General features: G+C 47.3%; 1 protein-coding gene across 1 annotated transcript in view; it reads right to left on the bottom strand.

Moving 5' to 3' along the window:
- IL13RA1 (interleukin 13 receptor subunit alpha 1) overlaps window positions 1–18,280 on the bottom strand; it is a 48,645-nt gene that overhangs the window by 27,691 nt on the left and 2,674 nt on the right. Inside the window, exons 2-4 of the mRNA XM_075573154.1 lie at window positions 8,491–8,654; window positions 3,202–3,370; window positions 1,016–1,096 (exon numbers count right to left, since the gene is read on the bottom strand). Coding sequence (XP_075429269.1) covers window positions 1,016–1,096; window positions 3,202–3,370; window positions 8,491–8,654 — 414 coding nt within the window. The remainder of the gene's footprint in view (window positions 1–1,015; window positions 1,097–3,201; window positions 3,371–8,490; window positions 8,655–18,280) is intronic.

Raw genomic sequence — 18,280 nt, 5'->3', positions numbered from 1 at the left:
GCCCTGCGCTCAAACTAAAAAATGAATGTCGGCTACGCTTCCGCACGCCTGCGGAAGCGTTCGCGAGCCCCTGCTAAAGCCACTCTCATTGCGGCAGCAGGGGCTCAATGACAAGCGTCAGAACGCCTCAGCGCAGGTCAGCGGATAAGTGCTGACCATGGACTCAGCCTAATGTAACTCATTTGCATGAGAGCGAGTGCATGCTAAAACGTAGCACCATTTAGTGAGTAGAAGTCTTACTGACAGATTTCCGACAGGACAAATCCAAATGGAACAATTTAGAGGCAGAACAGAATTAAAGGGATAAGCAGGGTATTTACATTTTTACATTATTAGAGAGGATATAGCAGTGTATTTGAATATACATATACTACAGAATTCACCCTCTAATTTATTTATTCAAACTGTTATTGGCGTTTGTTCAAAACACCCAGCTGTTTGGCATTGTTTTTTCACGTAGGGTTCTTGGCAAGTTTAACTGTGCCGCTGATCTGTCTAATGGAGTGCTCAGCGCTATGTTGAAGTCTCCAATGATTAATGTGCCTTGTATCTCTTTTTCTAGGTCTGTGAAGTAAAGAAAGACGTGGAAATTTCCCGATCTGGACTACTGGGAGCACACAGGCCAGTATGACCTAGCAATCCCCAATCCTTCCCGCTAAGAGCACTATGTATCTCCCGTTCCTATCACATGTCTTCCTCTCCAGTGTGAAGGGGGTGCAGCGATTAAACAATGTTACCACCCTCGTTTTTTTAAATTTCATTATTACTAGAGGATGCCAAAAAACCTGCGGATAATATTTATCTTTACATTTTGGAACTTACTGTTGGCTAAAGTGTGTTTCCTGGAGCATTACTATGGCTACAAGTCTCCTTTTGTTCTTTTTTTTCTGGGGCTGTTGAGCCCTCTTACATAGTGTGTAATTATAGAATAAGCCATATTAAGATATTAAAGACTTATAGAGAAGTAGTGCCTATGCGGTATGTGAACTGAAATATATGGATCTGGGTGTGTCACCTTCTAGTGTCTCCGGATCCTCAGTAACACTCTGGGCATCTTGGTTCAGTGTGTCTGTGGTACCAACCAGTCTGATGGGGCCTGTACAGGTTGAGAAAACATGGTAATATGTCTACAGAGGTTAATGCATGTTTCATTCTCTCCTGCATTATCTTGTACGTATTGTCACATTGGGATACTTCCATCATCATATTGTCTGTTTGCACCCAGAGGGCTGCTACGGATAATAATACTAAAGAAAATGTCAATAGTGTTGCAGATTGCTGCCATCTCTTGGGGGTTTAACCTATTGAGAGCATCTGTTTACCTATCGCTGAAAAAGTCCCCTGACTACTGCTGAATATGCATAACCCGGGGATGGGTAGAAGAGAATTGAACCTTCTGTACTTAGATTAAAATCCTATCCCAACTCGCAAACTGTGTTCTGATATTAAGTGGGAGTGTGTGGGGGGAGGGTAATAATTTGGGTTACAACCCATCCAAGTCCAAAGCTGGGCCCTTGTAGGGGCAACAAGAGGGCTTGTAAAGGTTGGTTGTAAACCTGGTTGTGGGCTTGTAAAGGTCGGCTTACGGCTAGGGGTCTACAGTGAATACTGCGACGGGTGAAACTTATTCGTTTTTCTTTTATTCATGTATTTTGTCACCTTCCATTGTAGACAGACAGCTAAACTAGACTCTGTGATTCCTTATATTTGCACACATCCACACGTACCCAAACCCATGTGTACATATATATGTACCGAAACACCCATGTATACCCCTACCTCTGTTTAATTAAAGTAATGTTGTTATTTGTTTTTTTCCCTTAACGTTGGTTTCCAGTATAGGTCTTTTGGGTTTCTCACCTTCAAGTTAAATTCTCCTATTATATCAGTAGCGAATCTGACCTTACATGAAGATTTCACAAACAGCACAGATTAGTTAATTCTATCTCCCTCTCCCTTCTCCGCACCAGTGTCATTTGTGAGAGATCAGGATAAATCTCCAGATTGGCCCCTTCAAAATCTATTCCTTCTGCATTTCTTGCAGCTTTTAGTAAATCCTCCTTCACTTTGAAATAGAGGAAGCGAAGAATGATATCCCGTGGCTTCTCACTGCAAAGGAGTGTCTCAGTGAGTGAAGACACTGACCCTGATAAACAATAACACTGACTTTGAATCGGGAGAAACTGGTTCAATTCCTGGTGTCGGCTCCTTGTGACCTTGTGCAAGTCACCTCATCTCCTGTGCCTCAGGTGCCAAAAACAGATTGTAAGCTCTATGGGGCAGGGACTGGGTCTGTAAAAATTCATATGTGCTGCGTACTGCGCACTATACTGTAATGGTGAAGCGCTTTGAGTCCCATTGGGTGAAAAGAGCTATATGAAATAAACATGCGTTGTTGTCCTCATTTTTGTGGCGACCCCCGGAGGGCCCTGTGTGCTCTGTGTAAATGGAACATGTTAGGAATGAGCTGCCTGAAAAGTCTGTGCAGATAAGACTCTTGTTGGTCTACTTGTTCAGTTTTACCTCTGATCCGGACATTATTTCCACGTGATCTCTTTTCCAGATCTTCATTTGTTTCCTGCAATTCATCTATGTGCTCTCTGGGCTCTTTCACCGTTTGTGAATTTATTTGTGCGTTCCCCCAGAGAGGTGATATCCCCATCAATATCCTTTAATGCTGTTTGTAATTCCTCTCTAAATACTGCCTTCATATTGTCAAAAAGACATCCTCCATCCGGAGTGGGGGAGGGGCGCGGTATTGCTCTGCACTTGAGTCAGTCACATGGGCCTCCTCTATATGTGGGCCCCCATCTTCCCTCTGTCTTGGGGCCCATCCCACCTTCTAATAAAATCTGTTACCTCCATCATGTTTTTAATTGTTTTCAGTTTCCGGGCCATTTTGTTAGGCTCCTAACCTTCCTTCTGGCTTCTGTGTGGTTATGAGGAAATTTCTCAGGTTTTAGATCCCTCCGATTTTGGCAAATCACCTGGTCGTGTGCGGAACTTACTTAGCAGCCTCTGCCGATCGTGCGCCTCCAACACAAAGCTGTTTTAACGGCTATAACAGCTGTAAAAGGTTTATCGCCTCATTTTAAAATTAAATTCACATGCATTTTCAATGAGTATACAGTAACTGATATGGTTATTAATAACAGTAATAATAACACCTTGAAATATATAAATATTGGAATAAACCATTACCTGATATCAATAATACGGATGTATTGGTCCACTGACTCTTTATAAAAAGAGTGACGTTGTTTATAAGACATTTCGATTCGCTACGCACATTTAAAAAAATGGCATTGTTTAGCTCAGTTTTCCCAAACATCTCAACACCCATTTCACGGTATAGGTACTTGCTCGAGATCTGAAAATGGGCGACCACATAAAAAAGAAAAACAAAGCTTTAGTCACCGCTAAAGAAAATAAACATCGATTAGCATTGGTAAAATGCAGAGATATAATGTGTGCACGAAATTAGTTTCCCCATTTTTATTGTAGCGAATAAACCTATGAAACACGGGTTGGATATTGTAATGTAGGCTCTGTGACAGCTGTGAATACTCCCCACAACATGGTGTGAAGGGAAAGCTATACAGTATATCCAAATTTGACTTAGAAGGCTGAATCTGCAGGGACATAGACAGTAGGTGCACAGCTGTGTAGCTAGAGACGGTTTTGAACACCCCGGTGTCCATCAACGCAACCTATCCTTGTACTATTTGTCATCGTAACTCTGTGCCCAGGACATACTTGAAAATGAGAGGTAACTCTCAAGGAACTACTTCCTGGTGAAACATTTTATAAATACAATAAATAAATAAAATCCTTGACGTCTTCCCTCTGTCGTTTAGTCAAATACAGAGAGGGACGCAGTGCAAGGCTATGGTTCATGTGCCAAAAGTCTTTGGATCTATATTTATATTCACAAATATAGCTGCTGTGAGATTTTCAAACCACATGCAAATCAGCGATTTCTATCTATCTATCTATATATAGTGTGTGTGTGTGTGTATGTATGTGTATGTATGTGTGTGTGTGTATTATACAGTATATATATTTGGACACTACTGAATTACACTATTTGATGTGATTTCCTTCCATGATTGTGTTACCATCTGAATGATAAAAAGATACATAGGGGTGTTCCACTAAATTATGTTTGTGCCATTGAGGCCCTAATGTATAGAAACTCTCATTCAGCCAATGAGGGCTTGTGTGTGTTAGTGCTTCATTCACATAGTGCCATATTTGTTACGGCACCTTACTGCTATTTGGGTGCCCTATACACTTAGCTACTACATATAGGTTCTGGCTCTCCAGGGGCTGCCGTGACCTAGTAGCGATGTCATATTCTACCTTTTGCGTTCTGTAGGGGGAAGGGGGGGTCGCTTTCTGTGCTCCATCAGGAAGAGGAAAGGAAGAGGAGGTCTCAAAGGGAGAAAGCGGCTCAATTTGTATTTACAGGCAGTCCTCAGTTATCCGACACAATGCGTTACTCAAAATGGTGTTGGAAAGCGAAACGTTGTAAAGTGAAACACGTTTTCCCATAGGAACACTGTTTAAATAAATGGTTCCGTTCCTGAAGGCATTTTTAATGCTAAAATACACAAAATATTTTACACAAACAATAAGATATGCAGCATACACATACATTATATAGTGCATATACTGTATTATATATATAATATAACATAATATATAATATAAAAATATAATATATTATATAGTATAATATATATATATACTAGCTGAGAGACCCGGCGTTGCCCGGGATGTAAATGCATAATAGGTAGTATTATTTATAAATCGTGGAACAATAGGTGACTGTTTGTTGTAAAGGTTGGATAATAATATTGAAAAGAAAGATGGAAGAAAATGTAATACGATGTTGTATAAAAATGGTTTATTGTAACCACACCACAGTACAATGTATATTTTGGTGGCATAAGTGATGTAAAAATCTGAGTCGTGTGTCCTGCTAGGGTGTGAGGCGGCGGGGTGGCGGGTGGGTTGTGAGTGCTGTCTGTGAGTGGGGGTCCTGCTAGGGTGTGAGGCGGCGGGTGGCGCGTGGGTTGTGAGTGCTGTCTGTGAGTGGGGGTCCTGCTAGGGTGTGAGGCGGCGGGTGGCGCGTGGGTTGTGAGTGCTGTCTGTGAGTGGGGGTCCTGCTAGGGTGTGAGGCGGTGGGTCAGTGATGTCGGTGCGTAGGGGCGGGAGGCAGCAGGTGTGTGTGGCGGCAGGTATGTGTCGAGTGTGGCGGGTGTCTGTTGAGTGTGTGCAGCGGCTGTGAGGCGGTGGGTGAAAGGCAGAGGCGGCCGGAGTAAGGGCGGGTGAAAGGCAGAAGCGGGGGTGGGGAGGCGTTAAGGCGGGCATGAAGGCGAAGGGTGGCGGGAAGGGGAGGAGGGGGTGGAGGAGGGGGGCAAGGGGTGGAGGAGGGGGGCAAGGGGTGTAGGAGGGGAGCAAGGGGTGGAGGAGGGGGGCAAGGGGTGGAGGAGGAGGGGGGCAAGGGGTGGAGGAGGAGGGGGGCAAGGGGTGGAGGAGGAGGGGGGCAAGGGGTGGAGGAGGAGGGGGGCAAGGGGTGGTGGAGGAGGGGGGCAAGGGGTGGTGGAGGAGGGGGGCAAGGGGTGGAGGAGGGGGGAAGGGTTAGAGGGAGGGGGGAAGGGTTAGAGGAGGGGGGGAAGGGTTAGAGGAGGGGGGGAAGGGTTAGAGGAGGGGGGAAGGGTTAGAGGAGGGGGGGAGGGTTAGAGGAGGGGGGGAAGGGTTAGAGGAGGGGGGGGAAGGGTTAGAGGAGGGGTGGGAAGGGTTAGAGGAGGGGGGGGAAGGGTTAGAGGAGGGGGGGGAAGGGTTAGAGGAGGGGGGGGAAGGGTTAGAGGAGGGGGGGGAAGGGTTAGAGGAGGGGGTGGAAGTGTGGGAGGGGGTGGGAGGGGAAAGGGGAAAAAGAGGTGGAGGGGGGGGAAGAGGAGAGGTGGAGGGGGGGGAAGAGGAGAGGTGGAGGGGGGGGAAGAGGAGCGGAGGGGGGGGGGTGGAAAGGGGAGGGGGGGAAGGGGAGCGGGGGGGGGAAGGGGAGCGGGGGGGGGGGGAAGGGGAGAAGTGGTGGGAAGGGGGAGGAGGGGGGAGGTGGTGGAAAGGGGGAGAAGGGGGGAGGTGGTGGAAAGGGGGAGAAGGGGGGAGGTGGTGGGAAGGGGGAGAAGGGGGAGAAGGGGGGAGGTGGTGGGAAGGGGGGGTGGAGGGGAGGTGAAGGGGGGGTGGAGGGGAGGTGAAGGTGGGGGGTGGAGGGGAGGTGAAGGGGGGGAGTGGAAGGTAGGTGAAGGGGGGGGTGGAAGGGAGGTGAAGGGGGGGGGTGGAAGGGAGGTGAAGGGGGGGTGGAAGGGAGGTGAAGGGGGGGGGTGGAGGGGAGGTGGTGAAGGGGGGGTGGAGGGGAGGTGAAGGGGGGGTGGAGGGGGGGAGGTAAATGGGGATGGAAGGGAGAAGTGGAGTGAGGGGAGGTGAAAGGGGGTGAGGGGAGGTGATGGGGGGTGAGGGGTGGGTGAGGGGAGGTGAAGGCCGCTCACTCACCCGTCCGGCAGGTCCCACGTGGATCTGAGGCGGGAGGCAGCGTGTTGTGGCCGCTCTCCCGCTGTGTCCCGGGCGCTCGCTCGCTCCCCCGCTGACTGTAGCGGCGCCGGGGGGTGGGGGGGGGTATCGGGGAGACACTGACACTGGAGGGGAGGGGGGGGGGGTGGAGGGGAGGTGAAGGCCGCTCACTCACCCATCCGGCAGGTCCCACGTGGATATGAGGCGGGAGGCAGCGTGTTGTGGCCGCTCCCCCGCTGTGTCCCGGGCGCCGCCATCTTGGGCACTCGGCGCCGCGAGGCAGCCTGCCTGGCCACTGGCTGTTCCCCCGCCGGGGAGGGGTGAGTTGTAGCGCCGGGGAGGGGGGGGCATGTATATGTGTGGGGGGGGGAGAGGTGGGAGATATAGAGGGGGGGTCTCGCACGGCCGCTGACACTGGGTGGGGGGGGGGGGGGGCGCTGAAGGGGTAATAATAGTGTGTGTGTCCCGCTGACTGTAGCGGCGCTGGGGGAGGGGGGGTCGGGGTGAAAGCGCGGGAGACACGGGGAGAGGAGGAGGTGCGCGCGGGTGCTGCTAACACTGTGAGCCCCGCTAATGTATGTAACAGTGTGTGTGTGTGTGTGTGTGTGTCCCTGTGTCCGTGTGTGTGTCCCTGTGTCCGTGTGTCCCCCTGTGTGTGTGTGTGTGTGTGTGTGTGTGTGTGTGTGTGTGTGTCCCTGTGTCCGTGTGTGTGTCCCTGTGTCCGTGTGTCCCCCTGTGTGTGTGTGTGTGTGTGTGTGTGTGTGTGTGTCCGTGTGTGTGTGTGTCCCTGTGTGTGTGTGTCCCTGTGTGTGTGTCTGTGTGTGTGTCTGTGTGTGTGTGTGTGTCTGTGTGTGTGTCCCTGTGTTCCCTGTGAGTGTGTGTGTCCCTGTGTGTCCTTTGGCCCGTCACTCCGCCTCAGGCCAATGAGAGGTGTGCGGGGGCGGGCGGGCCAAGGGACCAATGAGATTTCCCCTAGGGACACCGGACATCCAGGCAGGCAAACATACAGTGCTTTCACTAATATAGTATAAGATTATATACACATAAACAACTTTGCAAAGCATCGTAAAAGCGTTGGATAAGCCGTTTTGGCGTTGTAAAAATGAACATAGGTATGCATTGCACAGCGTTGGATAAGCCATTCGTTGTAAAGCGAAGCGTTGTAAAACGAGGACTGCCTGTATTGATTTATATTTCCTGCGAAATATTAATATTAGATTTATTTTAAAAATGCATTATGGGAAATATTTACTGTGCAGTTTATCTTAAAGAGCAATTCATGACATTGCTTTTTTTTTTTTTTTTTAACACAGGGCTGAAGCAGGGGGTGTCTTTAGCGGAACCCCTTATTTTCAGCTCCGGGGACCCCCTGCTTCCGGAGACACTTACCTCCGTAGCAGGTGCTGGTAGCCGCTCTCACTTAGCTAGCTGGGTTTAAAGTTTAAAGCTCCAGCGTCACATGGGCGAAGAGCACGACGAACTGGATGACATCACAGCTTCCTGTTGCTCCGCAGAGTGCGGGAGGTTTCACACTCCGCCGTTATATAAACCCTGTGAGCGGAGCGGCTACCGGCACCCCCTACGGGAGGTAAGCATCTTCAGAACCAGGGGGTCCCCGAAGCTGAAATGCATGGAGTCCAGCTCCAGAGACGCCCTGCTTCAGTCCAATGTAAAAAAAAAAAATGAAAAGAGAAAAAGAAGCAAAAAAAAACCGTCATGTATTTAAACGACAAATACATATTTTGGACGCTTCTTTATTTATTTCAAACGCACCAAGAAACTCAGTACTAGAGGGCGTGCACGGGAGATATTCTTTGGTAAAAGTGGGTTTTGTCTGGTAGGGTTTAAAAGAAATATAAAAGACATCCTTGTAAATAATGAGAAATGTAGAAGTGGACGCAAAAGAAACATTACCAGTTTTTTTTCTTTGCTTGACTCCCGTGTGTAAACCTCACTGTAGTATTTTACCGGGTCACAGCTTGTATTTTGAATGATGTCAGAGGGGCTCCATTTCCATAAAAGAGTAAACATGGTTTTCATGTGGAAAGTGATGTTAATCGGAGAGGGGTGAAATTTTTCTATGCAAAAAACAAACAAAAAAAACCAGAATACTGATTTAACCAACGTCTGTTTTCATGGAAGCACAGCACATGAAGAGGGGGAAAACTGTTTTGTCAAATAAGAACGTGACTTTTATTGGGGTTGTACAGTATATGCCAAAGAACAACGAATGGCTTATTTAAAGGAGCAGTTCATGCTTTTTTTTAAATTATTATTACTGTTTTTTTTTAAATTAGCATAGGATTGAAGCAGAGGGTTGCTGGAGCTGAACCCTATTAGTTTCAGCTCCGGGGACCCCCTGCATGCTGAGATACAGACTTCTGTAGGGAGTGGGTGTGGACAGGGAAACCAAAGGGTTAACCAACCAGGCGCTCAAGAAGTAAGAGAAAGTTGCTGAATCTTGCTTATTGGTTCAATGCATATAACAAGTCACGGCAAAGCTTCAAATGAGTGATTATAAGAGTCTCTCCCAGCAATTGGCTCACCTAAGAGCACTGATAAAATTGAGATAGAGGGACTCACGATTCATGAAGCGTGTGGCACCGAGCCTATGTGTATAAAGTCCTCCAGCAGTCAGGTACATCCTCCGGTGATAGAATATGTATCAGACTGGGGAAATCCCCTATGAAGATACTTATGGACCCCTAATACCCAAGGCCCCTGATGAAGCGAGGGTGAAACACGTGTTGGGGCGTTTGTTTTTCCCTGACTCCCCTGCGGATGGACCCCTCAATTGGAAGATCTTTACCCTTTGGACATTTTACTATCACAATGTGGCATGGATGGTCTCATGGACTATGGTAACTGATGTGAACTGTTAACCATTGTTGATCCCATGCTAACAGTCTCTTTTTGGTACTGTGCCTGGTTTGCCTTGATTATACCAACTGCATTTACGGTGTATGTATATAATATATGTATTTGACATCAGCATGTATTAGGCAATTTGGTGCATGTGTTACCTATGCTTGCTTTGTGGTTTTATATTTACTAGGGGTGAGGCCGGCCTTTTAGGTTCAAGGGGTTATTGTTAACCCCTTGTTCTACATATATTTTGTGCTTATAGGCTTTTTTCCCTTGCCTTGGGTATTAGGGGTCCATCAGTATCTTCATAGGGGATTTCCCCTGTCTGATACATATTCTATCACAGGAGGATGTCAGGGTTTGTTTTAATATTTTTTGTATTTTATGTTTGATTATTTGTGCTGTTAAATAAATCATAATTTTCTTTGATATTTATTCTGGGTATACTTGAGTGCTAAGTTGGGACGCTTTTCTTTTTCTTTTCATTGTTATATTACTTCCAGTCCCTAGCACCGTTAGTGGTTATTATATTACTAATTTAAGTACTCATTATTTGCTTAGTCTGTTGCAGGCAGTTTGTCTTGTTGTTATATATATATATATATATATATATATATATATATATATATATATATATATATATATATATATATATATATATATATATATACACACATAGTTACCAGTCCGTGAACTAATAAAGGAGACAGCATACAGCAAGGGGTAGTCCAAAAAAAGATGTATTCAAAACATACTGTTACACAGATGCCAATGTTTCAGTCCCACAGGGAGACCTTCCTCAGGGCCGTGCAACCACCAACTGTGAGTGACCCACCTATATACCCCACCCTAAGTGCACATAAAACACATACAACCAATCACCAGCACCCAATCCATGCAATAATGCACCTCACCTGGCGATCTCCAGCTCCAACCAATGTGCTGCAATTAATGTGTCTAAGGCACTCCCCCAACACAGGGGATTCAATGAGCTACTCACAACGGGCCGTTCTGATGTCACCATCCAGCGACCCATGCTGTCAGGCGCAATGCAAGCCCCACTGCGCACGCGCGAACAAGGCTGCTACGAGCCGAGCAGCCAATAGGGCAGATTCCACTGCGAGCAGACACCAGCCGCAATGAGCATCAACGAATGCCCTGGCAACCACGGACGCCAGCTAGTAGCATTGCGCATGCGCATTAGCACTGATTGGCCACTGGGGACAGCACTGCGCAAGCATGCAGGGTCAGGAGACGTGAGGGGAAAAAAAAAAGGGATATAGGAACAACTACATGCAGTTTAAGCTGAAGGCAGGAGATCTCAAATACATGATAAAAACGTGAAAGAAATTATAACCAGGTGTGGAAATGCATAGTTGCTGGGACATAAACACAAAAACAACAGTGAACATACAGGTGTGCACATAAAGTGCAGCGATGGAAAATACATGGGATCACTGGTAGTCAAATATGCTGTTAAACAAAACACAACATGCACATGCAATGAAGGTAGGCCACGCATCAATGTCACAGAAAGCACCCCAATTTCAACTCTTCATTGAGGCCACTGGGAGCCACCGTCCGAAGAGTTGAAATTGGGGTGCTTTCTGTGACATTGATGCGCAGTTGGTGGTTGCACGGCCCTGAGGAAGGTCTCCCTGTGGGACCGAAACGTTGGCATCTGTGTAACAGTTTGAATACATCTTTTTTTGGACTACCCCTTGCTGTATGCTGTCTCCTTTATTAGTTCACGGACTGGTAACTATTCTGTTTATCTCTATGGGACTAGCATCTGCTCATGCTTTGTATTAGTGTGCTGACTGGCTCTATCTATTATATATATATATATATGTGTGTGTGTGTGTGTGTGCACACACGTGTGTATTTGTTATCATACATTGTACAAAACCGTTTTTAGGTCAAATATATAAGGTATTCAGTTTGATTTACAAAGTGACACATAAGCACTTTCAGTTTACTGATAAACACTTCAGCAATGATAATGTTATCAGAAATACTTGCCCTTTGGAATAATAGCTTATCATTATTATTATTATTATTAAAATATAACCAGATAAGATAGTCAAGGCTCAAAGAGAATATCATCCAGGACAAAGTTATTATACAGCCCCAGCGGTTTGTACTCCCGAGTTATCACCTGCAAATAGCAGATAATTTGCTACTCCCAGGGGGCAACGCCAGTCCTCAAGGGCCATCAACAGGTCAGGTTTTCATGATATCCCTGCTTCAGCACAGGTGGCTCAATCAGTTCCAGCACAGGTGGCTCCGCCACTGATTGAGCTACCAGTGCTGCAGCAGGGATATCCTGATAACCTGACCTGCTGGCTCTTGTGTACTGGAGTTGACCACCCCCTGTCTTACTCCATATATTCAGTTTGCACAGTTAATGATGTGTACACTGCCATTCACCTGAAACACAGCAATGAGTTCCTTTAGCAAGAAACCAGCGCATGGCTAAAACCAGCTTCAGAAACAAAGTACTCATTAAAACCACTGCCAACGTGTAATCATATGTGCCGAACATCGATTGGAGATACAGCTAAACCCCGTTATAACGCGCCTCGTTATACCGCGATTCGGTTATAACGCGGTTTTCCCGTGGCTCCCGTTTTTTTTTTTTAAAAAAAAAAAAAAAAAAAAAAAAAAATTTTTAAAAAAAATTTTTTTACATTTTTTTTTTTGCACACTGCACACACTCACTGCACACACACTGCTCATTGCTCACACTGCCACACTGCACACACACTGCACACTGCACACACACTGCTCATTGCTCACACTGACACACTGCACACACTCACTGCACACACACTGCTCATTGCTCACTGCCACACTGCACACACACTGCACACTGCACACACACTGCTCATTGCTCACACTGACACACTGCACACACACTGACCACACTCACGCACACTCACACACACTTACGCACACTCACGCACACTTACGCACACTTACAGACACTCACACACACTCACACACACACACACACACACACACTTACACACACTTAGACACTCACACACACTCACACACACTTACACACACTTACACACACTTAGACACTCACAGACACACACTCACACACACTCACACACACTTACACACTCACAGACACTCACACACACTCACACACACTTAGACACTCACAGACACTCACAGACACTCACACACACTCACACACACTCACACACACTCACACACACTTACACACTCACAGACACTCACACACACTCACACACACTTACACACACTTACACACACACTCAGACACTTACCCACACTCACACACCCATATACACACACACACTTTCTCTCCCATATATACATACACACACACTCTCTCACTCTACACAGACGGGCCGCGACCAGCACCACCACCCGCTCCCCCCCCTCCTCCCGCGCAGGCAGCGGGAGCACCGGGGACAGCGGTGGGGAGAAGAAACCCCCCGCTACAACCTCCATGCAGGCAGCATGGTTCTGAGGTAAGCGGCGACCTGAGGGGACATCCCCACTCCCATCTCCTGCCCCGCGGCCTGTCCCGAGGTGACAGGGGGAAGCGGGGACAGGAGAGACATCCCCGCTCCCATCTCCTGCCCCGCGGCCTGTCCCGAGGTGACAGGGGGAAGCGGGGACAGGAGGGACATCCCCGCTCCCATCTCCTGCCCCGCGGCCTGTCCCGAGGTGACAGGGGGAAGCGGGGACAGGAGAGACATCCCCGCTCCCATCTCCTGCCCCGCGGCCTGTCCCGAGGTGACAGGGGGAAGCGGGGACAGGAGAGACATCCCCGCTCCCATCTCCTGCCCCGCGGCCTGTCCCGAGGTGACAGGGGGAAGCGGGGACAGGAGGGACATCCCCGCTCCCATCTCCTGCCCCGCGGCCTGTCCCGAGGTGACAGGGGGAAGCGGGGACAGGAGAGACATCCCCGCTCCCATCTCCTGCCCCGCGGCCTGTCCCGAGGTGACAGGGGGAAGCGGGGACAGGAGAGACATCCCCGCTCCCATCTCCTGCCCCGCGGCCTGTCCCGCGGTGACAGGGGGAAGCGGGGAGCGGAGGGACATGCCCGCTCCCATCTCCTGTCCCGCGGGATGAATATGCGCTAAAGCGCGGCGGCCATTTTTTTTTCTCGCGACCCCGTTAGTAACGCGGTGGTCTCGGGGTGGACCCCGAGACCCGCGTTATAACGGGGTTTAGCTGTATATTGTTTTCTTTTATTTTGATGTTAATGTTCTTTCTTTTATATTTTTGGGACAGCAGAACGTGTGTGTCACTGTAACCATAAAAGTTATGCAAAAGCAAAATTAACATAGAATTTGACGGCAGGCACTAATCACTTGGCCCACGTAGTCTGCCCATTATATGCAATATTTGCAGCAAATATGCATTACGTATATCTTTAGAATAATACTTGCTTTTGTACCCGGCTTCACCCAGGGAGCTGCCGGCACATCTCCCAATGCTGCCGGCACATCTCCCAATGCTGCCGGCACATCTCCCAATGCTGCCGGCACATCTCCCTGCCCCCCACCCTCCCCTGGCACATCTCCCTGTCCCCCTCCTCCCCCCCGCTGCTGGCACATCTCCCCTCGTTGCCGGCACATCTCCCTGCCCCCCCCCTCCCCACCGCTGGTACATCTCCCCCACTGCCGGCACATCTCCCCACGCTGCCGGCACATCTCCCCGACCTCCACCCCCACCGCTGGCACATCTCCCCGCGCCCCCTCCCCTCCACTGCTGGCACATCTCCCCACGCTGCTGGCACATCTCCCCGCTCCCCTCCTCCCCCCGATGGCACATCTCCCCCCGCTGCCGGCACATCTCCCCCCGCTGCCGGCACATCTCCCCTCGCTGCCGGCACATCTCCCCTCGCTGCCGGCACATCTCCCCCCGCTAGCTGGAACATCTCCCCCGCACATCTCACATCACACACACACACACACACCCCCCCCCGATCCAGCCAAGGACACGCCCCCTCCCTTAGTAGCCACGCCCCCCCCTCCTGCTCTAACATTTTTGCAGGACACCCAATGGAAACATAGAATGTCCATAATTTGGGAGGTGAGTCATATTGGAAGCTCAAAATAGTTGCGTTGACCTACAAATCCGCAGCACAATGTCCAGTAAAAGTTTCGTAGGGCTACGTCGTGCCGTTTGTGAGATTTCGATGCTTCGGACATACAAACAAACAGACGGAATAACAAACTTAGAAATATAGTATAGATTATAACACAATGGAAATAAGCACTTCGGACATAAAACAATAGGAATAGGAGTTCCTGCCCCGAAGAGCTCACAATCCAAGTGGTAAGTGGGGAGAACTTACAGAGACAGTAGGAGGCTGTTCTGGTAAGTGTGTCTGCAAGGGGCCAAGGTTAGTGCATGTGAGATGTGTAGTATCAACCAGCGGAGATACCCACATGCTTCGTTAAAGGGGTGCGTTTTAATAAAGGTACTTTATGGATAGAAAGGGTACTAGTCGGATATTGAGGGGAAGGGCGTTCCAGAGGTGTGGGGCAGTCAGTGAGAAAGGTTTTAGGCGGGAGACGGCTTTAGATACAAAAGGGGTAGAGAGAAGACATCCTTGAGCAGAATCACATCTGGACGTCTCAGATTTGGAATGGGGATAGATAGATAGATATTTTACCGCAGTTAAGGGAGAAAGAAATTAAAATATCAAGTTGACTATTTTGCTGCTAGATACGCCTTCAATGCATGGTTTTCGAGGCCCTTCTGGTAACTAAAGGGTTAAAATGTGCTGAATAAGAAAAGAAAAAAAAATCTATATTGATCACAGCTCCACCTTTATGTATTCAGGACATAAAAAAACTACACCAAACATCACTTTCATTAAATGAATGAAGGCGTAATAAAGTTGCAGGTGTATAGTGAGAAATTAGGGCTGAGATGTAAGGAGGGGCAGAAGAGTGTAAAGCGTTAAAACAGAGGAGGGCGATTTTGTACGTGATAAAGGATTTAATGGAAAGCCAGGAGATGGATTTCAGCAGGAGAGACGCCGACAGATTTAGGAGAGAGTAGAGTGAATCTAGCAGCAGCGTTTAGGATAGATTGTAAGATTAAACACGGCGGCCTACGTATTAATATGTTTCTTTTCAAAGTTTATTGCGTCAACAATATCAGTGCTAAAGAGTAATACAAACCTTCATAAAGTGTGTGTCGAATCTGTGGTCACCACTCTTTGTTTCCACATAACAACCTTCACAGAGTGTCACCGGAGCCCCTGATAACTGCACTCAAGGTAGGTCACACTGATAATAATTGTATGGCCATAACAGAAGCTTAAATAGCCTGACCCACCAAATAGAGTGGACTGCTATACGGGCACAGAAAAGCACAAAAAATAATACAATTTTAATGCATCAAGTTAAAACACAGACGAAACACGTAATGCTATATAATAACTTAAAATCCCCAAGTGCTGGATGGAGGCAGATATGTTAAAGTGTATCCACCGTAATAACTGTATCGCACAAAAATACTTGTCTGAAATAGAGCAGATCAATGAAATCACACGTAACCAAAAGTCACATAACAATTAGGACAATTGTAACATATCAGTGCTATGTATGGAGAGAAGGTGTAAGGTATACATATACAAAGCATAGGTAGACTCTGTACTATATGCTGGCTGTTTGTAAAAATAACCATACAACCTGTTCTCAGTCCCAGTATACACTCTCCGTCTGTGCTCACAATAAGGGTCCAGAAAGCGATCTGCCTGCCTCTCCCTCCTCGTGCGCGTGACCGTCAGCAGAATGACGTCACTAACCCCCCCTTTTAAGGTTCTTATGTGACTTGACTTAATTCGTATGACACATAATTTGGAGCCTAAAATTAATTTTAGCTCATCACTCATGTTGAATTTGTGATTTATATAATTTAAATGAAAACAGAAAAGTGTATTATTTTAATTTATAACTAGTTTTGGTAAATATGAATTTAGTGTAATATTATTTATAATAGCCATACTGGGTACATTATTCATTTTGTTAAAGCAGCAATTCTACATTCCCCCCTCTTTCTTCTTACTTATATATGTAAAGCTTGTGTCAATGTATAATTGTGCATTTTTACCTAAGCATTGCAATCGTATGGTTCTCCTGTTATAAATCTGTAAAAATCCTGATTGTGTGACTAAGATAATGGCTGCTTCAGTTAGTGTAACTCAGCAGCTACAATGTATCCTTCAGGCTTTGGTCCTGCTGCGTCCGGCGGTGTGCGCAGACCACCAGCCCCTTTCCTCCAGTGTGGAGGTCCCCGCTAGCTCCTTCCGACTTGGCTGACTGCGTGCTGTGACGCGTCAGCCGGACGATGCTGAAAGCTCCTAGTGATTTGCAGCGCTGACGCGTCACGTGGTGCGGCAGTCAGCCAATGAGGGGGGGAGGGAAGGAGTTACGGATGAGAGGCGGCTTGGGAGGGGAGCAGGGAAAGAGCTGCGGGGGAAAAGTGTGTGTGTGTGTGTGTGTATATGTATGTATGTGTTGTGTGTGGGGGGGTGGACGGCACCACGGTCTCATCTCAGACCTGGCAAAGTTTTACCACGCCCCCCCTCCCGCTCCCGCTCCGGCTCCCTACAGATTGCATATCTCGGTCAAGTGCCTCTCCACGCGCCGCCTGTCTGCAGTGCGGGCGCGTGGTCTGAGGCAGTGGGATCTTAGCCTAATGTATCCTAAGGTAACATTATCTATTGTTACAGTTTGCAGCTCAAATTCCTGGGAATATTGGCAACAAATTATCCCCAACAGGAAAGTGTTACAAAGATCTTGCACTGCTGGCGAGGTGGGCTAAAACCTGCTATAGAAATCAAAGGATGCTTTAAAACTCATTAAAAATGTAATTAATAGTTTAATGTAAAAAAAAATGCAATAAGCATTATTTAGATTCATACTGTACATAGCAAATTAATTCAGTGTTAACACTATTGTCTTTTTAGGGATTACGTCAATTTGGGAGATGATTTTGACACATTTTTAAATTATTTTGTGACACAAATATTCATTTTTCTAATTATTTTTTTATTTTATTTTTTACTTAATCTTTATTGGATATTTTCATTGAGGATAGGGTAGAAATATTCTAGCACGGGGTAGTAATTCTATATTTTAGTACATACCCTTTCTATATATACACAAAGTGCAGTCCGATTCTGTGTGTCAATACAAATTGGGGGGAAAAAACCTTTATCACAGAGAGAAATTTGAGCTTAGTAAAGAGGTGAACACAAGTGCAATTCAAATTCAGGTTGAAGCACAATTTTTAAGCTAAAAAAGCCATTTGCGACACTACATGCATGGGCCAATCCCCAACCTAATTACAGGATCACATCAGTATTATAGGATCACATCAGTACATGGGACGCCCCTCATCCTAATTACAGGATCACATCAGTACATGGGACGCCCCCCATCCTAATTACAGGATCACATCAGTACATGGGACGCCCCCAATCCTAATTACAGGATCACATCAATACATGGGACGCCCCTCATCCTAATTACAGGATCACATCAGTACATGGGACGCCCCCCATCCTAATTACAGGATCACATCAATACATGTGGACGCCCCCCATCCTAATTACAGGATCACATCAGTACATGTGGACGCCCCCCATCCTAATTACAGGATCACATCAGTACATGTGGACGCTCCCCATCCTAATTACAGGATCACATCAGTACATGGGACGCCCCTCACCCTATTCTCAATAAATTGTAAAAATGTCAAAGATTATGAAAAGGGGAAACAGCTTCCACCTACTGAAATATCAACACAACCGACGAGCTTTATTGGTGTA

The sequence above is a fragment of the Ascaphus truei genome, chromosome 16 (genome assembly GCF_040206685.1).
Source record: "Ascaphus truei isolate aAscTru1 chromosome 16, aAscTru1.hap1, whole genome shotgun sequence".
NCBI lineage: Eukaryota > Metazoa > Chordata > Amphibia > Anura > Ascaphidae > Ascaphus > Ascaphus truei.
This window is presented reverse-complemented; position numbering and strand designations above follow the sequence as displayed.